Genomic DNA, 27,125 nt, shown 5'->3' with positions numbered 1-27,125 from the left:
CCCGCTTCGATCATATAAATTATTTTATCTGATGGTCTTCTCAGCCAAAGAATATATTCTTTTCTACAACGGAGTATATAGAGAAAAATAAATAAATTACGGGGATTCAAAAAACAAACGTGATTACTCACCCATCTTTATTCGACGTGAATCTAGAAACTCATCCCTACTGCTTTCACAAGGATTAATTTACCTCAAGGCAAAAATTTATATTTAAGCACCTTAAATATAAATCCGCTCACCAATCCAGACTGCAAAATAATAATAAAATTTTATTATTATCCCTACGTCCACGACACAAACAAGAAGATCGAAATACAAGTCTACTATCGACACGATCCGGTACCTCTCTCCAATTCGCTCCCACATCAATTCGAGAGTCGGGGGCTTAATGATATGCCTATTGGCCCAGCCCAATAGACCCATATTTACTGGGCCACACCCCAGTTTAATAGTTATTTCTACGGAGGCCCAATCACATCCAAATAAGGTTGGGCCCGATAAATTGATCTCGGCCCAATCAATAAAGTATAAATATAACTAAGTTCATTTAATTAAGGTATGATTTTATTATTCAATCATTTCTTCTACTCAAATTCTCTCGGCTATTATCGATTATCCGCACGTCTGACTTGAGCGTCGGAGGGGTTTCCGCCGGATCAACCCCCGGCTTAGATTACGTGTTTTCTGTTCGCAAGATTATTGAGTTAATTAAAGTGTTTCAGGACCATCTAGCTCGTGAGCACGTGACCTATTTTTAACATCGTCAGTCTTATATGTAGAGTCCATAAGTAGGACATACGGGAACAACTTCAGCATATCGCAAATTCGATGATCAACATGCACAATGTTTATAACCTACTTCAGCATATCGCAAATCCGATGATCAAGAGGCACAATGTTTCCAAACCAATCACAAGTGACTTATACTCTATCACAAAAAGTATCACCTATACTTAGTTTAATACCATGGCTTCTAGTTGTGACTCTTGCCCAATGTATTAAATCCGCTCAACAATTAAGTAATTGTACTGCTAAAAAATATTCAAAATAATCAATTTCCCCATCATCCTAAGAAAGAAAAAAGAAGGACCGCGTCTAAAGTAGGAGCGGACGCACCAAAGTCAACGCTCACATTAGACGCGAATATTGTGTAACGCGTACCCAATGTGTATGCATTATTTGTTGCATTCGCTTCCAGAATGTCCGTCCTCTGTACCGATTCCACTCCCACTATGGTTGCCGTAAAGTTGACGAATTTTCAACAAAAAAAAAAAAATTTCACCTTCGATTGAAGTGGATCGTCGTTACAAGGTATTAAACTCATTAGCTTATGATTATTACGTAGCAAAAATGACTTTTGATATTTTTGAGTATTTTGAAAATCCTATGTTGGAATACGGGCCCAAAATGATATTTGTGATTGGGCCCAACTCCAATTATTCCAGGTAGCCCACATAGGAAGTTGGACCAAGTCTTAGAAACCCATTCCTAGTCTATAGTCTTTGACTAATCTTGAACCTTGATTTTCTTGGTGAAATCCTGTCCACCCATCCATTCAGACATCTCAATCCCTCAACCCTAATTTCATTTTAGGGTTTACGTCTCTCTCTCTCTCTCTCTCTCTCTCTCTCTCTCTCTCTCTCTCTCTCTCTCTCTCTCTCTCTCTCTCTCTCTCTCTCTCTGTTGTACCTCCGTTCAACCTTGTCTTTTCCATTAGCCTCTTAGAGGAGTCTTTACCGTACTCGGGTGACCTTGACTCTGGAGCGTATTCCGAGGTTCATACCATTGTTTTCTATGCTATAAATACAGTACCTAGAGAGAGAGAGAGAGAGAGAGAGAGAGAGAGAGAGAGAGAGAGAGAGAGAAGGTAACATTGTTTCTGATGCACTCTTCATTATCTATTGACTTAGTCTCATTTTGTGAGTGATTAATCTAATGTGAGAGTAATATAGGATTGAGCTGAGTGATTGAGTGTTATTCTTCCCAAATTTAACTATGCATGTGTTGGTAAGTCAAATCTTTTGGTGAGCCAAGGGGTAGAATTAGGGTTTGGATTTGAGTGATTCAATACTAAGTTTGTTCCTATATGTGGGTGGATTTGCTCCCATCTTAAATTTCTGGACAAAGGGGATTGAACTAAACTTTTGGAAAAACAACTCCATGTGTTGGAGTTATACTAGTTATTTATTTCTTAGATCTATTTTTATCAGTATGTTACCTTATGTTATATGCATGTATATTTCATACAAGTACCCAACAGTAGTATCAGAGCGCTATTGTTGAAAACATGTGTGTATATTTGTATGCTCAGGTTTGTTTCTTTCCCTATCTTTTAATTTTCTTGTAAAATCTTGGTAACTGTGGTGTGTGGTCTTATTAGACCCATCATTCAACTGCCAAGGGGTTGTTGTTGATTTTATACACACCCCCTCCTCTAAACATATGTTTAGTTACATACTGTCCTCTGAACATATGTTTTACATACTGAAATTAGTTAGAACTAGTCTTCCTATCTAACTCACCTTGTCCAGCACAAAAAAGCCCCGGAATATGGGTTGAGGGGTTGACTGGGTCTACTAACTTTCACCATTTTCCTTTATTGTTGCTCAAATTCGCTGTGTTTTCTTTGTGATATTTATTTATTGCAATATTCTCTTGTTGTTGTTGTTCATCTTTGAGTATTCTGTTGTGATTCTGTATGATATGAATTCTTATCACGTGGCCTCTTTTGATGGCAAGGCAGACTTCTATATGGCAACAGAAGAAGAAAGGTGTATTTGTACAATAAAAAGTGTTTTAAGACTATAACTTTGTCCTATAATAATAAAACTTGTAAAGAACCTAAAGATGAACTTACCAACTCTCTTATCATCCTAAATTTGTTTGATTACGTGTTTAGGAAATTAGGGAAGTTACATTCTGCTAATTAAGGAATAATAAAAAAAGTTAGAAGATACTCATATTGAAACTTTTTGAGATTCAAACTGGATTTGCAAAAAGATATTGATGAGAATCTTGATACTTTTATAAAACTTGTTCAAGATATTAAATTAACTGGGGACAAAAATATTGATGAATATGAGAGTGATGTAAAATTTGCTATTAAGTATAGCAGAGATAAGGTGACTCTTGAAACTGTTATAAATGTTTGAAAAGTAAAAAAAATATTTGAAAACCACCAAGGGAAACAAATCATTTGGTGAGGTTCATTTTGTAAGAGGAATAATGGAAACAAGGGATTTTGAAAACCCTTCTTCTAGCAATTCAAACCAAAATCAGAATCAAAGTTTTCAAAACAAGAAAAAGGGCAGAGGTAGGAGTAGGTCAAAATCTAGGCCTAAAAACAGAAAATGTTACAACTTTCAGGAACCAAGTCATTGTGCTAATGAATGTCCAAAGCATAAAAAGGATAATAAATCTAATGATCACGTTAATTAGGTTGTTGTTAATATGGGGGATGTGTTTATGATTGATGATGTGGATATTTCTTGTATGGATTATGTGTTTGCATCTCTATCTAATAACGAATGGTTATTAGATTATGCATGATCATATCATATGACACCCCATAAATGCATGTTTTCTTCGTATGTTGAATTAGAACAAGGTTGTGTGACACTTGCTGATAATAATAATAGGCATATTTTAGGAATAGGAATTATCAGCCTTACTTTTGAAACTGGTTATTTGTTAACTTTAAAGAACGTGAGACATGTCCCTACTTTGAGTAATAATTTAATGTCTTGTGCTATTCTTGAAGACATACATTGGGTATAAGGGTGAATTGGGTAACGGTGTTATGAAAATTAAAAAGGATGCGTACATGCTTTTAATGTTGTTAGACTTCAAATCATGAATGTTGCATCTGCTGAATCTATTTACTATGTCAATTATGTGCAACATGAATTAACTAAATTATGGCATAAAAAGGTAGGTCGTATTAGTAAAAAAAAAAAAAAAGGCTTGAATTTAGCATAAAAACAATTATCTATGCAAAGAAATTGTTACTGAGATGCCTATATGTGATTCATGCATTTTAGGAAAGCAAATCAAAGTCAAATTCCCTATTTCATCATACTCAAATTCATCTAAATACATGGACATTCTAGAGTATGTACATTCAGAGTGATTAATCTATTGTGAAAGTAATATAGGGTTGAGCTGAGTGATTGAGTGTTATTCTTCTCAAAATTTAACTATGCATGTGTTGGTAAGTCAAATATTCTGATAAGCCAAGGGGTAGGGTTTGGGTGTGAGTGATTCAAGACTGAGTTTGTTCATGTGTGTGGAGTTGCTCCCACCTTGAATTTATGGACAAAGGAGATTGAACCAAGCTTATGGAAAAATAACACCATGTTTTGGAGTTATACTAGTTATTTCTTTCTTAAATCTATTTTTATTAGCATGTTTCCTTCCTTTTTTCCTTCGATTATATGCATACATGTACCCAACACCCTAGAGAGAAATCGAAAAAAATAGAGCAAAGAGAGAATATGTTTTTTTTTTATTAATATACGGGATCTAGTAACTTATAATGTTTTTTTGATAAATCTAAGTAGTTTTTAGTGTAAAATTTAGCAACCCTCCAAAATAAATTAAGGGGTTTTTACAAATAAGCCCATCAATTGGTACTTATTCATAGAGAGATTCAGACAAAAAACTCATTTACCAATAAGTCCACATATGGTCCAGATTTTTGTAAAGGACTAAAATAACCCCTCATACTTTAATATGCTCCAATTTCATCCTTAACATAATTTAACTTCAATTTGACCCCAAATTTCACAAATTATCAATTTTGACCCAAAACAATTTTTTTTTCAAAAAAAAAAAATTCCAAATTTTTTTTTTCTCGCCGGATTCCGGCGTTGATTTTTCAAATTTTTTTTTTTCTTCCGGATTCCGACGTTGACTTTTTTGAATTTTTTTTTCTTCTTTTCTTTCTTTCTGTAACTTTTTTTTTCCGTTTAAACAGCAATATTGTTGTGATTGACAGTAATATTAACCATATTACTGTTAAACACAGTAAAATTAACTAAACTATAGTTTAACACAGTAATATTGCTATATTAATCTCTTGCACAATAATATTAACACAACAAAACTCATTATTATTGTGTAATAGAGTAATATTATTATGTTGACCGTTCAACAAATGTAAACATAATAAAAGGCCAAAATAATTAATATTACTGTGAGTGACAATAATATTACTGTAACAACAGTAATATTACCGTCAACCACAGTAATATTATAATAATAAACAGTAATATTATTACGTTACTCCGTGAATAACTCAAACAAACAAAAAATTCCAAACAAAATAATAATATTGATGTGGTTGACAACAATATTACAATAACAACAGTAATATTATCGTCAACTACAGTAATATTACAATAATAGACAGTAATATTATTACGTTACTCCTGAATAACTCAAACAAAACAAAAAAACCCAAAAAAATAATAATATTGATGTTGTTGACAGTAATATTATTGTGTTTACAGTTATTTTACTGTCAACGACAGTAATATAATTACGTTGACTTGTCAACAAATCAAACAAAAAAAAAAATAAAAAAAAAAAATAATAATATTACATTAATTTACTGTCAACGGCAGAACAATTACATAAATGTATTGTCAACGGCAGTACAATTGCGTTAATTAACTGTCCTTGACAGTATAATTACCTTAATTTACTGTCAGTGGCAGCACAATTACGGTCAACGTTTAGCGGCGGACGTAAAGAAAAAAAAAAACAAACAAAAAAAAAAAAAAAAAACTTAAAAAAACACTAAAAAAAGTCAACGCCTGAAACCGGCGAAAAAATCCGGAAGAAAAGAAAAGAAAAAAAAAAAAGAAAAAAAAAAAGTCAATGCCGGAGACCGGCGTTGACCACCGCGCCGGTCAACGCCGGAAACCGGCGAAAAAGTCCGGAAGAAAAGAAAAGAAAAGAAAAAAAAAAAAAGTCAATGCCGGAGACCGGCGTTGACCGCCGCGCCGGTCAACGCCGGAAACCGGCGAAAAAATCTGAAAGAAAGAAAAAAAAGAAAAAAAAAAAAACCCCATAAGTTAAGGCTTAATCCCACTTTGCACCCTTGAAATATACCATTTTAGCACTTTGCACCCTCGAAAAAAATTAATAGCACTTTGCACCCTCGAAACATAATAAATCATGCATAATGCACCCCAAATGAATTTTTAAAGCTAAAAAATGTAATTTAATATTTTTAGTGATATTTTTTTACGATGCCAAATGTCAAATAACATTTTTATTCATCAATCATCTTGAACCTATAAAGTGCAAAAATAAAACTACATTTCCTCAACATATTTAAAATTTATATTTTTTTTTTCAAAATAATACGAAAAAATATCATTCAGCTATTCCGTTATCAAGTTATCTGAAAATCATGTTTTCTTCCAAATATTTTTACCTAATATTTTTAAACAGTTACAATAAAAGATCCATTAATCGAATAATTTAGTTATAAAATCTCTTTTTTGTAAGAAAATATAGTTTTCTAAATAATCCGTTGTAATTTTTTCGCACTTTGTCCGCTCGAAATTAGGTTGGAGAAGAAAATAAAAATTTATTTTTTTATTTTGCACCCCGAAAAAAAAAACACCAATGAAAAATGAAATTGCCTTAATTATTCAACTCAGGGTGCATTGTGAATGATTCATTGTGTTTTGAGGGTGCAAAGTGCCAAAATGGTATATTTCAAGGGTGCAAAGTGGGATTAAGCCATAAGTTAATGACCGACTTTCAAGCAAAAATCGCAATAAACCTTATAGCGGCATCAGAAACACAACCCATGCACCCGCGCACTCGGAAGGAAATAATCTCTGATTCTTCTTCTTCACAGTTTTTTAGTGCTCTGGGTTGACCTTTTCACGAATTTTCCGGAATCCAAGCAAGTAATTTCTTTCTAATTTGATGTTCTTCTTCTTCTTCTTCGTATTTTTTCTAATTTTACCGTGTCTATTGAAACCGCGAAGGTAATTGCTTAATTTTGTGAATAGATACTCGGAATTGAAATAACTGTTGCGAAATTTTGTTTTTTTTGCATGATTTTTTGTTTGCTGTTCTACATGAATTGGAGGTTTCAGCTGTAGCTTGCTTAGTTCAGTTGTGCAGCAACTACTTTTGTGTGAGCGTATGTTTATACTGTGTTATTTTTTTAGCAGAAAGGAAAACTAGTCTATAAATCGGATTAAGCAGGATACAAAACTTGTTTGAAATCAAAACTGATAACAAACGGTTTCGATGAGAAATGAAATTAGTATTCAGGTGGCTGAATGTTGAATTATGATGCTGACTGAATGTTATCATTTCAGTCCAGATTCGATTCATAAATGTATGCGAAAGATGTATTCCGTTTCTCGCCTTTATAACTAGCATATATTTGACGACGTTATTTATGAATCTGCTCTGTGTACATCTATTTTCCGGTTTCATTTAACCCGTGTCTATCTTTATGTTTCATCCTTTCCTGCTTCTAGTTCTCATTTGGGGATGAATCGATTGCTGTGTTGTTTTGTTTCTTTTTTTCTTAGAATTAATTCATCGTTATATAAGAGCAAATTAGTATATTCCATGTTTAATTACCCAATATTTGGATTATGTTGTTATATCCAATGTTTCCTATTTTTGTGGATCACTTTCTTTACAGTGTCGGCTTGTGCAAACACTCGGTCATTTTCCAGCCCTGGATTTCTTGTTTCATTTAACCCGTGTCTATCTATATGTTTCTTGATTTCCCACTTGTACTTCTCCTCGTCACAAAAAAATTGGGGCTGCATTGATTGCTGTGTGCTTTTTGTTTCTTTTTCAGAATGATTTCATCCTTATACGAGAGAAAATTAGTATATTGTTTTCTTTTTGTTTTTATGATCCTAGTTGGCTTTTTAACGTGAATCTGCTTGCTTAGTTACCGAATGTTCGGATTATGCTGTTTTATCCAATATTTCCTATTTTTGTGGCTTGCCTGTGCCTGTGGGCACGTATTCATGTCTAGGAAAGTTGCCTTTATTCCGGCATATTATCGATAAAGAATCTGATTTGTGTTTTTATATGTTAGTATTTGGATCCGCTTGAGGATGACATTGATATTGGTTTCTACGTTTTGAAACTTTCAGGAAACTGAAGCTGCCTAAGCTTTTGATTGAATCTTCTCCACCGAAATGGATAACTATGGAGGTTCTGAGCTACAAATTGCATCGAAACCTTCAAGGAAAAGGAGGAGTAATTTGAATCGTCGTCCTCCATATGAATCAGATTCTCCCCAACAAGAGAATCGTGATTCTATTTCTCTGTCATCAACACCATCGGACCATGTCAGTGATGCACCAACTGAAGGAAACATTGTTCGAGAAGCTACAATATGGAGCAAGGGACTAAATTCCAATCAATGCATTTCCACGGCGTCATACACTAACCTTTCCGAGGCTGAAACAATGCACGAGAGTAACGACGATAACGATTCTTCTCAAGTTCATGCTGCAGGAACAAGCAGGAAGAGTTTGCAAATGGACGGAAATAAAACGAGCGAAATAGTAATTGGCAGTCACCATTCTGGGAGACCAGGATCGGCATCTGATCGACCTGGAACGAAGTTGAATAAGCTCAAACTCAAGGTTGGAGGTGTGACGCATACAATTCACAGAAGATCCAGTTCCGATGGTTTTTCAATAGCTGCCCCGGATACCGCTTGTCCTCCTCATATGCTGAGTTTTCAGGTATCTATTTCCGCTCGATTGATTATTCAAGTGATTATTGGCTTTCAAAGCTAGTCGTTTAGGCTTTTTTTCTTTATTATAACTTTTTTTCTAAATCGGAAAATGTAATCCCATGGCGACTCATTCCAAACACCAGACAATTGGACTACTAGTTGCCAAGTGAGAGTTAGTTGACAGGTTTTGTATTATGGTTAAACAAGTTGTAGTTCTTACCCTCTTTTTGTCGTCTATAGCATTGGACTTCATTTTTTAAGACAAATTTGCAGCTCTTCTGTCGTATTGTATATCCTATCTGCTTTAGAAACGCCTCTTATAATTGACCGATTATTCAAGCAGTTCTATTATCTGTCTTTTAGCAGGATAATCCCGATCTTCGTTTGACGGGCAAGAAAGAGGGCCTCAGTGGTGTGCCATGGAGAGACTTTTCCGAAACTGGTTTTAGTTTCCGGAAAGTGGATTCTTTCGGGGTGGATATACCTGAAGAATCTGTAAAGCAAGCTGTGAAACATGTCGGGCGGTCATCTAAAAGCAAATCTGTAATGAAGAAATATTCGTCTGATGAAGTATACGGTGAGGAAGATGATGAAGACGATGATGATGAGATTCGATACCTACAAAAGCTCAGAACTTCGAAAATTGCATCGGACGATAATATAGACTATGACGATGAAAGCAGAGGCAAGAAATTGCGAAAATTATCTCGGGTATTGAATAGAAATATTGATGAGTATGCTTCGGTGATTGGAGATTATGACTCGTCGAGATCAGGCAAAGAAAGTAAGAAATCCAAATCGGTGAGAGCATTTGAGGATACTGAGTATATGGAAGAGGAAGGATCAGCATCTGAAGGTGAGATCAAACACAAGAACAAGAAACAGACGAAGGAGCTGATCGATTTCTCTGAATATTCTAAAGGAAGTTCAATCACCACTCGCCGGAGGGCTAATCTGACCGGCAGAGACATCTCACCGGGTTTAGTTGCTAATTCTGTCCAATTTCCAGACGGGCTTCCCCCGGCCCCACCAAGAAGTGAGCATTGCTTATTGTTCCACTGCAGTCATTTCTTTTATTATTTTTATATTATAATTTTTATTTATTTTTGGTTAATGTTCGCAGAGCCAAAAGAGCAGCTAACTGAAGAGGAGCAACAGCTGAAAAGAGTTGAGGCTGCCCAAAGGCGTAAGATTCAAAATGAGAAGGCTGCTCGTGAGTCCGAGGTTTGTTTCTTTATTATGCGCAATATACGATGTTGTATACTCACTTTTTCTTGAGTATAATATTATTTAAACGACAGTAGAGTTTTCTTTGTTAATATTCATGAAATGCATAGGCCGAGGCAATTAGGAAAATCTTGGGTCAAGATTCAAGCAGGAAAAAGCGAGAGGAGAAAATTAAGAAACGACAAGAGGAATTAGCTCAGGTGAAAAAAGAAAAAGAAAAAAAAAAAAGTTGGTTACGAACAGCTTTTAAGTTTTCATTTATTTACTTAGCCAATGAAATTGCAGGAGAGGAGTGCGAATTCTGCTACGGTTGCATCCAATGTTGTTCGATGGGTGATGGGACCTTCGGGAACAATCGTCACATTTCCTCATGATATTGGCCTCCCAAGTATATTTGGATCGAATCCTTGCAGGTATTAAACATATCTTCCCGCATTATTTTCTCTTTCAATTATTATTATTTAATATAATTTTTTTTTCCGTAACTATATGAATGAAGATTATGTCATTTTGTCGTTGCCGTTCTTGTTTTTTACTAAAAATCTGGAATATTCTGACTTGAACGTCCAGCTATCCTCCTCCGCGAGAGAAATGTGTGGGTCCCGCGTGTACAAATGCGTACAAGTACAGAGATTCAAAGTCGAAGATGCCTCTTTGCAGCCTTAGATGCTACAAGGCGGTGCATGACAAGGTACAACCTCTGCATGCTTGTTAGACTGGGTTGCGCTGTGGCCCCCCTTTCGTGACTCTGTTTTCAAGCAAAAGGGATAAAGTACGTTTTCATACTTGTAGTTGTATATATAATATACCTTATGGGAAAAATGACTACTTAGGTGTGTGCATTCACTCGAATAGATGTATATCGTATCTATAACCCTTTTTTCCGTTTTCATGTATCGTGGTTTTTAGTGTACTTGTTTTGTATGTGTGAAAAATATAACGGTGCGAAAAGAAAATAGAAATTAAGATATATGAAGCAGGTGATGAAATCTTTGGTTAAATCATGCACCTGGTATCATGGTCACAATGTTATTGTTGGTGGTGTTTCTATTATGGGTATACTTGGACGTTCGTTGACAACTATAAACGTTCAACGTGTACTGATTTTGCCATCGGGGTGTACTTATCGTCTGTTTGAACTCGAATAATGTTTGATTGAAATTGTGGATTTGTAGTGGGTTATATGTTTGATGGAAATGCATCGGCAACAAAATCGAACAAAAGACATGCGTAAGTCTAGATGACGAGTAGAAAATATGTTGAAGCTAAGTCTAGAAGAACAACAAAAAGCCAAATTTCATCAAAAGAAACTCAATATTTCATGATTAATTGAATCAGCTAAAAAAAAGTCCTTAAGAAGAGAGTTTATACAAAAAGACTTAATACACAAGAACTATATATTTCTTCTACATTAGAATTCAATAAATAAAGCTTTTTCACACAGAGAAGCCACCTAAAAATTCTACCTTATTTCAATACAAGAGAAACACAATCCTGATTAATCTATGATTGTTTGTTATCAATCCTGATCCCCTTCGCCGCCGTCAGCTCCATTGTTTCTCGTTCTTCACCGCAATGCCGTGCGAGGTCGACCGTCCACGACTCCATCAAATCCGTCGCCGCACAAGCAGTCCCACCACCACCCATTTTCGTCTCCATTGGGGGTAAAAAACATGTTTTTGTGCTTATTTGTTTTAGTTTGCATGCATTAGGTTTTATTTGTTTTTATTGCTTTTATCGTTTTTCCCGAAATATTAAAAAAAAAAAAAAAAAAAATTGCTTGAGTCGAATGCATCGATGACTTATGATGATGAGAGATGATCAATGTTTGATGATGAGATTGCTTGTTTTGTGTGATAAAGATTAGATGTTTGTTTAGCTTTCGATTCAACGGAACTTAGAAGCGAATTATTGCTAGGAATCACACTTTGTGCATTGCTTTGGTTGAATGTTTTGTATTTTAAATTTGGAATTAATTTGTGCTAGATCATGCTATGTTCGGTTTTAAAACTCAACTTAGGAAATTTATGATACGAAGTATTGAGTAGTGAGTGATTTGGGATATGATTTGGGCCTTCTTTGAACCGTTTGAGCCTTTCAAACCGACCTTTTTATCTAAAATTATCCTTAGAACCTTGATTTGAGCCACGGAGAAAAGGTGTTCTTTCTTTTAGCCAATGTGTATAAGGTAGAAAAATGGAGATTTTTGAAAAATTACCCCTTGGAATTCGGTCGAAAAATTTATAAGGTCTCTCTTCTTCTTAAAAAAAAAAAAAAAAAGTAAAAAAAAAAAGACGAAGAAGTATATAGGCTTCTATATATATTTATAAAAGAAAAGAAAAAAAAAGAAAAAAAAAAGAGAAGAAGAAGAAGAGACTAGAAGTGAGAAGAAAGGACTAGTTGTTGAAATTATTTTTGAAAGATCGATCTATTGCCTCAAAAGCAAAAGTGGAGACTTTTGAACTTTTGAGAAACGAGTTAATTAAAGTCCTTAGAGGTGAATTCATTGTTTCAAACGCCTATCTTTCAGATTTTGGCGTAATCACCTCAATTCAAGAAGAATAGCCACATATACCCATATTTTCTACCTCGAACCAAATAACCTAACAATTGAAAGCCAAAAAGCCCCAATGATCCCAATAGCTTAATGTTTGATATTAGTAGAGTAGAATATTTTGGTGAGTATTTGGAGTCAAACATATACATGTAAGCATAACTTTTTTCTATCTTTAATTTACAAATATTGGATGCTTGAAGCAATTGCATGATTTGTGGTTTTTGGCTATGGTAAGTGACTAAGTGCTTTTGAATTTTGAGCTTGCGAATGCCTAAGAATTTTCATTATAATTAAAAGTTCTGAAAACGTGAAGTTGGCCATTAATCTATGTGATGAGATGCGGTAGTTGAGTTTTTTGCTTACGATTAGATTTTGCTTGAGGACAAGCAAAAGTTCAAGTTTGGGGGTGTGTTAAGTGTATATTTTACACTCAATGTATACTTTCTTACGAGGATTTTTGTATACTTTTATTGATTTAATGATGCTTAATGAGTAGTTTATTGTATTTTAGGTAAAAATTGAAGAATTAGAAAAGTATGGGGTGAAAACTGCAATTTTGGAGAAAATATGGGCCAAAAGTGAAATAATCAAAAATATGCTGAAAATTGGCTGAAAACAGGCCCGCGCGGCCGTGCCAAAATTAGCCTATTTTTGGCACGGCCGTGCCAACTGCAGAAGTTGGGCAGAAGGTTTCGGCGATTCTCGTGCGGCCGTGTGAGATTTTGACTGATTTTCGCGCGGCCGCGCCAACACACGCTGGAGACAATTTTGGACTTTTAATCACACAAGGAAACCTAAAATCATCTACCAAGTTGGGGCATCTATTTAAGAGCAAACCAAGCACGAATCAAAAGACTTTGGAACACAATCTTGGAGGAAGAGGAGCGCGAAGAACGAAGATCGACGAAGACTCAAGCATAGTTTTTCTTATTTATTTTATTTATTCTATTTTGTTTATCATAAGAATTACGAGTAGCTAAGTTTTTAATCTAGGATTTTATTTGAACCCTATGTGGGGATGGTGAACCCGTTTTCTTGAGATTATGCAATTATGATTTTATGATTATTTCTTCTACTTGTTATGATTGTTAGTGCATGAACTTGATCAATTTATGTGCTTTATCTGTGATTATTGGGATTGACTCGACAGAACTATTTTGATAATTAGACGGTAAGTATAAGAACCTTCGAGTAGTTTTCACCGGATGAGTGTGTCAATTGCATGTGGTGTCGTAGACATACATATATCACCTTAGGTAGCCATTTACGAGACTTGTTAGTTAATGCTTTATTCATAATTTGTTTGCATAGACATATAGTGAACCGTTTATGAATAATAGACTCATAATACACGCGACAGCGGGTTATGAGTAAATTAGTGTCTCGGGTTAATAATCATGAATCATATATTTCATAATTGAGGGGTTTTGGGTGAGCAATTCTTGCATAGGGGGAAGATAAAATCATAGGTCCGTTTTTATTGATATTTTCTCGTGTTTAATTGCTTTCATAATTAGTTTAATTATTTAGTTGATTAAATTTGACAACTTTGCGTAGGCTGGATAAAAATCATAGTTGTTAGAATTTGGTACTTAGGATTAGATAATTTGAGTATTCCCTGTGGGATCGACATCCGACTCTCACGAGTCCACTTTTACTACTTGTTTGCGATACGTGCACTTGCGTGTTAGGTATTTAGCACCCAACAATTTGTCTTGTGACTATTTGATGATACGCTAACTTTGATCGATGTGTACAGTTATTTGTATACTACGTATTAATCGATTTGTTGAAGAGTTGGGACGAATGTGAATTGGAGAAGATGGTGTGTTTAAAGTTGTATTCGCTCAAATTTATAGTAGTCTTGGTGGAATTGGGGATTTTCTTTGTAGTTAATTTCGACAATTTATGGTTGATTTCGAATCATTTACGTAGTTGTTTTCGATTTTCGTAGTTGATCAGTTTGATAAATTTTACGGTTGATTTCGACAATTTTGTATTTGTTTTTGATAATTTTATAATTGATTACAGTTTTTATAGTTGTTTTCGTTAATTTGTAGTTGTTTTCAGTTTTGGTAAACCTGCTATTGGAAAACCACTATTTTTTGTAGTTGTTTTACAGTTTTCTTATAATTGATTTTGGTAAAAAACGAACAAAATGAATAGTTGATTTCAATAATTTCGTATTTGATTATGAAGAATAAAAAATGTAGAAAAGATTGGAAATTAAAAAAAAAGATTAAATATTGTAGTTGATTTCGAAAATATTATAGTTGATTTCGCAACCATTGTCGTTGATTATGAAGTTTTAGTAGTAAATTATGAAAAATAAAACTGAAAATTTTAAAAAAAATAATAATTATTTTTTAAATATTTTTTCAAGTTATTTTTATTTTTTTTAAATAAATATATAAAAAAATGAAATTTAAATTATACAAAAAAAAAAGGAAAAATGCATCTAAATAGTTGGTAATGGATAGGGAATAGAGGAATGGTACATTTTGGAATAAATAAATGATGGGTCTCTCACTAATAATGAAAAAGGGACTGGACCCATCCTTATTAAAATAATGGTAGAGAAGGGGGTTTTCACTGATAGCCCCTTGTTTTTTTATTTATTTTTTTATTTTTATTTTTTCAATGCTTATATTCAATTCCTTTTTTTTAATAAAAAAATCTTATACATATACACACAAATTAAATAAAAAATTCAAAAACAAAATAAAAATACATATTTATGTTTAATATAGCAAACCATATTATGAAATAAATTAATTTCAGATTAAAATGATTATATTTAAGTAACTTATATTCGAATTTTCTTTATTTATTTATTATTTCTATTTTGATATTTATTTTCCATTTTATAAAAATTATAGTCTTGTTTTTTTTTTCAATGCTTATATTCAATTCCTTTTTTTTAAATAAACAAATCTTATATATATATACACACTAATTAGATTAAATAAAAAATTCAAAAACAAAATAAAAATACATATTTATGTTTAATATAGCAAAACATATTATGTGATAAATTAATTTCAGATTAAAATGATTATATTTAAGTAACTTATATTCGAATTTTCTTTATTTATTTATTATTTCTATTTGGATACTTATTTTCCTTTTTATAAAAATTATAGTCTTGTTTTTATTTATAATTATTACTTTCTCCTATTAACAGAAGGACTAGTGGGATCCGATTATCCCCAAAAATTAGCTCGTTCTTAATTTAAACCCTTTTTGGCTGTTTTTTTTTTTTTTCGTCCAGGTTGTTCCTTCAGCCATTCAGACCATTCAGACCATTCTGGCGCTGTTCTAACTATTCCGGCACCGTTCCACCGCCGTTTTGTGGCTACGTCTCGCCTGTCCTGGTGTTCCGCCACGTAAGGGGGGAAAAAATAATTTTGTTAGGGCTCTTTTGGTTTTGTAGTTGTGATCATGGTTATCGGATCGTAAAAATATATCGTATCGTTTTGCTCCACGTCTCGTATCGTATCGTTATCGTACCGTATCGTAAGATATTTAACCAACTATTAAAATAGTAAAAATATATATCTACATTATAAACATATTATAAATATGTAAAATTTAATATATCTACTTATTGCAAAATAGGTATAAATTCAAGTTTCAACATCATATTATAAAATATGACAAAAATCATATATGTTCATCAAATAACATCATTTAAGAGGGTGTTTGGCTAGGCTTATAAGATGTTAAAACGAACTTATAAGATGTTTAAGAGCTATTCCAGTGTGTTAGGTAATTTTTTTTCAAAAGATCTTAAAAAATCAAAATATTATATGCTACTCGAGAGCAAATAAGATTTTTTTTTTAAAGTACATTTACCCCACCTATTTATTTAAGATCTTATAATGAGTAAAATAGCTTGTAAGATCACTATCCAAACACTTGAAAAAAATAATTTTAAAAGTAAGACGTAACAACTTATCAGCTCTTAAAACAACTTATCAGATGTAAATAAGCTTAGCCAAATTCTCCCTAAGGTCAAATCCGAATACCTAATTTCTAAAATATTCGATATCCCATAATTTTGAATATCAGTGTCACTTAAATCGTCCTCATCTACCAATTTTAAACGATTGCATTCATCATCATCAATCGCAAAATCCAGCAAAAAAACGCCTCGAATTGATCTTGAATCGCAAGAATCTATAGCAATTGAATTAGGGTTGTAATATTGTGAGGATTGGTGAAGAAAATAAAGAGAAAAGTGTGAATTAGGGTTGGGATATTGAAGAAATCTTTTCAAAACCGTTTTTTAGAGCAGTTGACTGCATTTCTTGTTTTTTTTCTTCGTTTTTTTCATTTTTTTAAATATCGTAAATATCGTATCGTATCGTGATACAACGATACGATACGATATCTCGCGATATTTAACGGTATTTATCAGTAGGCGATACATAACCCGAGTTGTATCGTTTTGATTGGAACCATACCGTATCACGATATATATCGCGGTATATCACGAGATTAACTACCATGGTTGTGATGTATAAAAAAGATAGATAATATAATAATAGGGTGGAGATGATAGTATAATATTTTAAATCTTACATTTGGTAGATATAATAAAATAGCAACGAGATAGCAGCCCAGTGTTTTGTTTTTCTGATTTTTTGGGATTAAACATGAAATGACTCTAATACCCTTACATCATCTACATAAAATTGTCATTTTCTCATTGTACTTCCCCCAATTCGAAACCCTAATCTTTGCACCACAGATTTTTTTTTAAGCTTTGGGTTGGCACAAGAACCATCCAATTACTACAAACATGAGCACTTGCCAAAGTGGTAAGAAAAGTAGCTCAACGACCAACAACTATAGCACAGAAAATTTCAGCTATCCATCCCACCCTGTATTTTGTTATTGTGGCATTGATTTAATCGTACAAACGTCATGGACTAAAGCAAATCCCGGCCGCCGATTTGTGTCATGCCCTCACAGAGAGGTATATTTTTGTTTCCTGTCATTATTATTATTTGTTATGTGCTGTTGGTTGATGTATTATTGTGAATTTCTCAAAGCATAATGAAAGTGCAATAAATTTTATTTGTGTATCGTATCTTTTGGTTGAATATTTCAGTTGATTTTGTGTGTTGTTTATCAGAGTTGATGTATATGAAAAAAATTATTTGCTGCTATGGTACAATATTGGGGTGCACATTAGTGAAAAATTGGGCGTGAGTTGATCCCTAATTTAATTCCATGTTCTTGGCTAATTTGGCAGGCAAAGAAATGTGAAATGTTTGATTGGATTGACCCACCTATGTGTGCACGGTCAAAACAAATCATACCCGCATTGTTAAAGAAAATAAACAGCTTGGAATCATAATTGGAGCTCAAAAACATCGACGGACCAAAGGATGGTTACACCATGTTTGGTTTTCCCCAGTTTGGTTTTTTCTTTGTTTTGATTGTAATTTTTTTATATTATGTACTTATGCATTAGGGCCTTGCATATGTATTTTATAACAATTTAAATTTATGTTTAACCTAAACACTCGACGACAGGGGTTGTATTTTAAATTTTCTATGTTCATCGTTGTTAATTCGTAGTAATGAATATTGTTTCCATAGCTATTGTTGTTGACTCGTAGTAATGAATATTGGCTCACTGGTCATTCTTGTTACATTGCATTATTTTAGTGTCTACATTAATTATGGTAGATATTTATTTTGAGGTATATACATGCATATAAGTTTGTTCATGAGTTTCATTTAAGCATATAACTAATAAGATCAGTCCGTAAGGAAACAAAACTCATACTAAAATTTGATTTGCATTTAGGCATCTTAATTTTCACCATTGCCGCCATCACTTGGTTCCTCATTCTAGACATCTTAATTTTCTGCAATCCAAAACAAGAGCAATGGTACTTAGTGATAAAATAGACATAGGCATAAATACTGATGGCATTCAATGACATTTATTTTGTACATATGTTTTATTCATAAATATTTGTTTATCTTGCTTCAACTTGACCAAAAAATGAAGTCCAATTGGCACCACTGATTTTCTTTTCCAATGCTTTCATTTTATGGCAAAAGTGAAGAAAACCTGTAAACATCACCTCTGCATCCTTTAATTCGAGTTGGTTGTACAATTGAGCAATTAAATTACTACATTATAATATGAGAAAATCAGAAGGATAGAATTAAGCCTATGAAAGACATTTGAGGTGAATGAACATGCATTAATATTCTGTTTAGCAGCTTTTGTAATAAATTTTGTTCTTCTGAGGTGAATGAACAATATGCATAATTAATATCCTTTCCAATTTGACACCAGCCTATCATATCTACATCTCATCCGCCACTTTAGCCAAAATCTTCCACATTCATTTCTTAGATTTTTTCTACATCGTCATTATTACGTTTAACATATTTTTGATCTATAAATTTGAGGCATTGTTTCTTTGTGAAACATGCCAAAACAGTACTAGTATTCAAAAATAAATTGTGTAGAATGACAGGGAAAAAAAACCAATATTTAGGCAAGAGGATTTCTTGTATGAGTTAGACTGGGATGAGAAGATCGATAGCTACTTTATTGAAGCTCTATCGTTCGAGTCCAAATTAGTTAATTTCAAACGTGGAGAAAAAAATGCTTTGGCTTTATTTGCGGCTCAAGAAGCCATCCAACACAAATTTGGCATTTTTTTCTCGTACAAACACCTCACCAAAAAGCTTGGCATTTTAGAGAAAAGGTTCAGTACGTTTCATTGGATGCTATCCGTGGAAGGAGTCGTTTACAATGCAACCACTAATGTCGTTACGGCCCCCTATCACGTTTGGACATACATGATGAAGGTAATATTGTTTGTAATTATTTTGTTCAATGTCTACTCATTTAAATAATAATCTCTTTAAACTTTTTTATAGAAGAACTCTGATGTTGTAACTTACTTGTAAATATTAAATTTTTATTCTATCTTATATTTAGGCAAACACATTTGTATTTGCTTACCGACACATTAGGGATGATAAGTACGAAGAGTTGAAAACGGTGTTTGGATCAACACCCATTAACATTCCACCTCCCGAGCATAAAATCATTATTTTGTCATCTAATGATGATGAAATTACTCATGCTAATGAAGCTGGCCAAGTAGCACCACCCATCATTGAAGATGATGCATTTGATGCCGACTACGTCCAACCTATCTTTGAACACGGTCTATCCGAGAATGGTCGTGCAGATAATGCACCCAATGATTACCCAGTGAGTAGCCGTCAAAACCATGTAATCGAAGTGTCGTCCGGAAAATCGGCAAGCCCGTCATTCAACGTCAACAATTATCTTGCCTATCTTTCTGATTCAGAGTGTTCACTTGAAACCAATAACAGCACAACCAACTCCAAGAAAGTGGGCTCCCATGATGTTCGTAAGCGCTCTATATTGAAATCAAAATCGCACAACATGAACAAATACAATCCTTCAAACCCACCCAAAAGTTCATGTGGTTCAAACATGCCGTATTTGGTTTACACGACTCCGGAAAAAAAAATGAAGTTGCAATTAGTGGTACCCCGTGCATGTTTTTGTGTCTAAATGAAAGGTTTAATATTAATTTTCCCATGGTATCTTAGTGTACAATTGGGCGGATATTATATGTTGTAAAATAGGGATCAAAGTTTAGCGCGGGCGTATTATATGTGTGTACTACTATAACATAATTAAAAAGGAGGTATATAACTCCTCGTTCGTTTTTTTGGGAAATATGCCAAGCCTTGTAAAATAGGATATGGAAAATTATGCATTATTATCAATGGAAGTATTTGTATAATAGCAATTATGTTTGTAAAATATGAATTTACTTTTCCAGAAGCTACATGTTTGATGGTCCACATTATTCTTTAAACAAAAATTATGCATCTAAATTTCATATATATATATTATATATGGCATTGTAGCATATGATATTCATTTTTATAGATGGTCTGCCCATGTATATCATTCTAAAGATTTATAAATTAACACAAACAAACAACATAATATTTTTTATAAGTAATAAGATGCCAAACAGTATAGAAACCCAACTATTATATATATATATATATATATATATATATATATATATATATATATATATATATATAGGAAAAGGCCTGTCCATTTACATTACAAAAAAAAAAGGGGTTAGGCAATACATACATTACCAAAAGGGGTCAATTAATATAATACAACCAAAAAGGGGTATGGCCTAAATGATAACCAACTAATAAGTCTGCATAAAAATATAGCGATTGTCTTCATAAAGTTGCATATAATTGTTCTAGTAACGTCCTTGAATGATCATGTTGACCATAGTGGTCTTGTGCTCGTCACTCAAACCGGTGAAGATATCAAGATCTTTGGTACTGTTGCAAACAAACTTCGATATATTAATCTTGTATTCTACAGTTAGATGGGGAATTGTTGCAAGTGAATCAAACACACCTTGTCGTGCTGATGTAACATCGGCCTTGTGCCCAATTCTTTTAACCAGCTCGCCTAGTTTCGAGTCTGTTTTGTAGAAGAAATTAGCCATCATGTTGGCTATGCTTTTGTCAAGGTCGTCATCACGTGCACATTTTTTTCAGTTTTGCTTTTCGTCTTTCCAGATGATGCACTTTCACCGCCGCAATGTGACATGAAATAAGTGAATGTGTTGTTGTTAGACATTTGAGGTTGCGGCAATGATTCATCATCAGCTGACACATGTTCTGCTTCATTGTTGCTCATTTGTAGATCATTGACAGCATCGACGAATGCCTCTGAATTTGCACCGGTCGCACGATCTTTACCAAAGATGATTGTCCAGACCTTATAGAAAGGCCATGCCTTGTATCGCATAGTGCGTGCATTCACGTCTGTCTGTTAAGTTTACACAAATGAAATATATTTACATGAGTGAATCTAATATTAAAGTTTGTGTCAAATTAATCGAAAAATACCTTAATGTACTCCTGCCAAACTTGGTCATCAAATACGTCAATAGTATTTGATGAGTCATTCCACCCAAATCCGGATCTCGACATCATCGTGCTCAATGATCCGTACTGCTTTTTCCACACGTGTATCTTTGAGTAGATGTGTGGATCTGCCTTGAGATCGGTTCCGGGAAATGATTGTGCCATGGAGTGTTCAGGAGTCGCTAGATACCCGGTTTTGAATCCGTTCTCGCATTTCCATCCCCGGTGCACGATGTCTTTCAAAGCCACAATAAGACTTTGTTCTTCCTGCATAGTCCATGTTCTCCGTGGCATCGCGGAACGATTCTTTCCCTTTGCTGATTGTTGAGACATTCAACCTGTCTCAATAAATCACCAAAAAAATTGTTATCCATAAACAATAATATTTTAATTCAAAATATGAATAATAAATTTATATTGGATGACAAAAAGTGCTCACAACCAATATATGTTACACTAGAAGATCAGAAACAGTTAAAAAACAGCACAGTATGTTCACTTTGGAATACATCAAAGGGCAAACAAAATAGCAAATTACATAAGATTATAATAAGTTCAAAACAATACAACAGAAGACTGGAAAAAAAATTGCTCAAAGGACATCTGAGAATTTGAACGATTGGCAAGATATTCATTATACATGGACATGGCAATATTGTCCCGCCATGAAGTCCATTGTTGTGATGGTTCAACATTTTCTACAAGCACTTCATAATTTTCCTCGTCGTCAGTATCTTCATCGCTGTCGTCATTCACAATAAATTCAGGGACATTTGCCTCTTCATGATCGACATCATTTGTTGTACGTATAAAATTGTGCAAGAGACAACAAGCCATAATAATTCGATTTTGGACTTTGATTGGGTAATAAGCAGGACTTCTCAGTATACCCCATCTCGACTTCAATACTCCAAACGCCCTCTCAATGATATTACGTGCCTTCGCATGTTTCATGTTGAAATATTCTCTAAAGTTTCGATGGGCAGCACGGCCAGGACCATATGCTTTAAGATGATATCTAGTTTTTCTGTAGGGTGCAAGAAAACCATTTGCGTTTGTGTAACCGCCATCAACTAAATAATAATTACCTGTAATCGCGAGTAATGAGGTTTTCAAAAGTACTTTCATTGTACATAGTACAAAAGAACTTCTATATAAAATAACGAGACATACCCGTAGGAACCTTAAACCTGTTAGGTCTACTAATCGCATCCCGAAGGATTCTACTATCAGCTGCAGACCCTTCCCAACCAGTCAAAAGATAAATGAAATTCATATTAACATCACACACTGCAAGCACATTAACAGACACTTCACCTTTGCGGTTCCTATATCTTGTTTTATCAACACGAGGTGCTCTCACTTCAATGTGAGTGCCATCTAATGCACCAATGGATCCCTAACATTACCCAATTTAGTTGTTCGGGTAAAGTAATAAGATATTTTAGTTTAGTTTGAAATAATTATTGCTTTAAAATAAATTTATTTATTTTTACCTTAAAGTAACTCCACCGTTCGTTATCCAAGTCATCATCCACAGGTTTAGGAGTAATCAAAAGTACAGTGTGTAACCTAAGCAATGCGAGTAATACACGATTGAAATGCTTGCTTATGGTGTATCCCGATCTTTTAAAGTCTGTGATAGCTACAACGTTTTTTGTATGATGACCCAAAATCTTAAGAAAGATAGCCACTTGTTCTCCTACTTGGACGTTTCTAGTTGCAGTTAGACCACCTAGATTTTCTAAAAGATAACACAAACGTCCAAAATTGTCCTTATTCATTCGAAGGTTATCTCGACATTTGATATCATTTTCCCCAACTAGAGTTGCCATATATTCAATTTGCTTAGGTTGTCTACCTATTAAACTGTAACAAGATGGGGGACGATCTGAATAATTCAAACAACGACGCTTACGCCCATAATAAAGACGCATGAATAACAAAAGGAACAATCTTATATCAAATAAAATTTGATGAAACACAACAATAGCCTCCTCTTCTTCTTGTTCTTCTGTTGCCATCGTTTACCAAACAATGCCTACATTTTTAGTAGGAGATTTTAATTATATGTACTAGAAATATATTAACAGTTTAGAACTATAATTTAACATTTATACAATCATTAGCACTCAATCTCCGTATGCAGACCTTCAACAACAAAATAATAATAATAATAATAATAATAATAATAATAATAATAATAATAATAATAATAATAATAATAATAATAATAATAATAATAATAATAATAATAATAATAATAATAATAATAATAATAATAATAATAATAATAGTAATAATAATAATAGTAATAATAATAATAGTAATAATAATAATAGTAATAATAATAATAGTAATAATAATAATAGTAATAATAATAATAATAATAATAATAATAATAATAATAATAATAATAGTAATAATAATAATAATAATAATAATAATAATAATAATAATAATAATAATAATAATAATAATAATAATAATAATAATAATAATAATAATAATAATAATAATAATAATAATAATAATAATAATAATAATAATAATAATAATAATAATAATAATAATAATAATAATAATAATAATAATAATAATAATAATAATAATAATAATAATAATAATAATAATAATAATAATAATAATAATAATAATAATAATAATAATAATAATAATAATAATAATAATAATAATAATAATAATAATAATAATAATAATAATAATAATAATAATAATAATAATAATAATAATAATAATAATAATAATAATAATAATAATAATAATAATAATAATAATAATAATAATAATAATAATAATAATAATAATAATAATAATAATAATAATAATAATAATAATAATAATAATAATAATAATAATAATAATAATAATAATAATAATAATAATAATAATAATAATAATAATAATAATAATAATAATAATAATAATAATAATAATAATAATAATAATAATAATAATAATAATAATAATAATAATAATAATAATAATAATAATAATAATAATAATAATAATAATAATAATAATAATAATAATAATAATAATAATAATAATAATAATAATAATAATAATAATAATAATAATAATAATAATAATAATAATAATAATAATAATAATAATAATAATAATAATAATAATAATAATAATAATAATAATAATAATAATAATAATAATAATAATAATAATAATAATAATAATAATAATAATAATAATAATAATAATAATAATAATAATAATAATAATAATAATAATAATAATAATAATAATAATAATAATAATAATAATAATAATAATAATAATAATAATAATAATAATAATAATAATAATAATAATAATAATAATAATAATAATAATAATAATAATAATAATAATAATAATAATAATAATAATAATAATAATAATAATAATAATAATAATAATAATAATAATAATAATAATAATAATAATAATAATAATAATAATAATAATAATAATAATAATAATAATAATAATAATAATAATAATAATAATAATAATAATAATAATAATAATAATAATAATAATAATAATAATAATAATAATAATAATAATAATAATAATAATAATAATAATAATAATAATAATAATAATAATAATAATAATAATAATAATAATAATAATAATAATAATAATAATAATAATAATAATAATAATAATAATAATAATAATAATAATAATAATAATAATAATAATAATAATAATAATAATAATAATAATAATAATAATAATAATAATAATAATAATAATAATAATAATAATAATAATAATAATAATAATAATAATAATAATAATAATAATAATAATAATAATAATAATAATAATAATAATAATAATAATAATAATAATAATAATAATAATAATAATAATAATAATAATAATAATAATAATAATAATAATAATAATAATAATAATAATAATAATAATAATAATAATAATAATAATAATAATAATAATAATAATAATAATAATAATAATAATAATAATAATAATAATAATAATAATAATAATAATAATAATAATAATAATAATAATAATAATAATAATAATAATAATAATAATAATAATAAGCTATTTACGGCGCAAATAAAAGATGTACTCATTCAGCAAACAAAAACATATCGAAGGACAAAGTCTATCTTTACAAAAAATAACCATATTCCATTTTTTTTGAAGTGGACGAACATAATACAGAGAAATAACTGTATTTTTGTTTGTGTTTCATCTACAACCCACTGCTAACCAATTATTAGGAAGAATACATACCTCACAAACAATTTCTCCAAATCTTATGCTAGTCGCAGATTCTCAAATCAAGTACCTTATTTCATACAATTGTAAGAAAATGTGTTAAATCGTTGTTGTAGTGGTTATGTGTTAAGGGAATTTGGTATAAAAAAAATGAATTTTACATAACAAAGAATAATCAAGAAAATGGTGAAGAGAGCTTACTAGTCTGCTAGGGTTTCGTATGAAATGAAAATTGAGAGAGCCAATTTATATGATGTAGGATGGTTATTAACTGGATAGGTGAGGGAATTTTTGTATTTATACAATAATAGTGGAGTGGGATATGAAACTGATAAACAAATCACACCAATTTTGAAATGATTAATTATCATTTTCTGCATTGATAAAAAAGTGGGCCCATATATCACGCCAACCCATTTATAAAAAACCAAATATCCGACTCATGGGTATAATATAATATATCAACACTAATAATGAGAACCAAAAAAGCCCTTAGGGATTTTGGAACAGCGGGCACCGTTCCCGTTCTGTTCCGGCCGTTCCAGCGAACCCCGATTAAGGTTATATGATTTCATTTTTAATTCGTTTTTGGATTTTTGTGCATTGATTCCAATTTGTATAAATCAATTACAATTTATGTATATTATTTGTTTGGGAAAAAAATGTTGATTTTTGTTTTTATGTATTTGTGCATTTTTTTATTTTTAGTAGTCAGTTCATTAATCGACTATGTTTCATAATAGTCGATTAATATACCTGATAAAGAAAAAAAGTTACAAAAATGAGAATATTTAAAAATTAAAAAAATTAAAAAATTTAAAAAAAATTTAAAAAATTTTAAAAAATTTAAAAAGATAGATGGGGCCGGTGATAGTATTGTAATAACGATGATGAGATGGCATGGACAAAATTAAGAAAATAGATGACTATATTTAGAAGTGGACTTTTAATAGTTTGAGCATCTCCCTATTAAAGAAAGTATTTAGGGGTTATAAAAATGTCCCTTGTGTAAATGGGTTTATAAGAAATCCCCTTTTCTCTATTTACACTTCTGCAAAATAATAAAGTTTTCAATGCGATTTAAATATGTTTAACAAGTGCCTATAATTGGTAATTTGTTATAAAATAAACCTTGTATAAATATTATAGGTCGAATTTACATATATTAATAGAATATGAAAATTGAATTTTGAAACTAAATTCTAAGAAACAGACGCATAGAAGTCAAATTATTCTCTGTTGTGAGAATTATCAATTTCAATTGCAATATATATCTATTTATACCAAGTTCTGAATACCGGTTATCGGGTTCGAGGCGGTTAGGGA

The 27,125-nt window shown here is 31.1% G+C and overlaps 1 protein-coding gene and 1 long non-coding RNA gene across 3 annotated transcripts; both read left to right on the top strand.

Annotated features, from left to right (window-relative positions):
* Window positions 1–6,622: 6,622 nt before the first annotated feature.
* Window positions 6,623–10,971, top strand: LOC105960740 (HIT zinc finger and PAPA-1-like domain-containing protein). Of its 2 annotated transcripts, none has more exons than XM_088826570.1 (7): window positions 6,623–6,929; window positions 8,151–8,750; window positions 9,107–9,779; window positions 9,867–9,967; window positions 10,081–10,170; window positions 10,256–10,383; window positions 10,541–10,971. In XM_088826570.1, the coding sequence occupies exons 2-7, from the start codon at window positions 8,196–8,198 to the stop codon at window positions 10,683–10,685; spliced, it is 1,692 nt and encodes a 563-aa protein (XP_088682696.1). In that variant the 5' UTR covers window positions 6,623–6,929; window positions 8,151–8,195; the 3' UTR covers window positions 10,686–10,971. The 2 variants fall into 2 exon arrangements, with proteins under 2 accessions (XP_088682696.1, XP_088682700.1); XM_088826574.1 differs by having other exon boundaries at window positions 6,791–6,929; window positions 9,110–9,779.
* Window positions 10,972–17,159: 6,188 nt separating this feature from the next.
* Window positions 17,160–18,188, top strand: LOC148772229 (uncharacterized). The gene is made up of 2 exons (XR_016030066.1): window positions 17,160–17,508; window positions 17,788–18,188. It is a non-coding gene; the product is annotated as an uncharacterized LOC148772229 (long non-coding RNA).
* Window positions 18,189–27,125: the final 8,937 nt, after the last annotated feature.

Source organism: Erythranthe guttata, chromosome 2, assembly GCF_056151865.1.
Source record: "Erythranthe guttata isolate IM_541 chromosome 2, IM_541, whole genome shotgun sequence".
In the NCBI taxonomy this organism is placed as follows: Eukaryota; Viridiplantae; Streptophyta; class Magnoliopsida; order Lamiales; family Phrymaceae; genus Erythranthe; species Erythranthe guttata.
This window is presented reverse-complemented; position numbering and strand designations above follow the sequence as displayed.

Excerpts from the sequence above, each read along its gene's own strand:
- LOC105960740 (XM_088826570.1), top strand. The coding sequence starts at position 8,196 with ATGGATAACTATGGAGGTTCTGAGCTACAAATTGCATCGAAACCTTCA. Across the intron at positions 8,751-9,106 it reads CTCATATGCTGAGTTTTCAG|CAGGATAATCCCGATCTTCG; the intron begins GTATCTATTTCC and ends TCTGTCTTTTAG. Across the intron at positions 9,968-10,080 it reads AGGCTGCTCGTGAGTCCGAG|GCCGAGGCAATTAGGAAAAT; the intron begins GTTTGTTTCTTT and ends TGAAATGCATAG.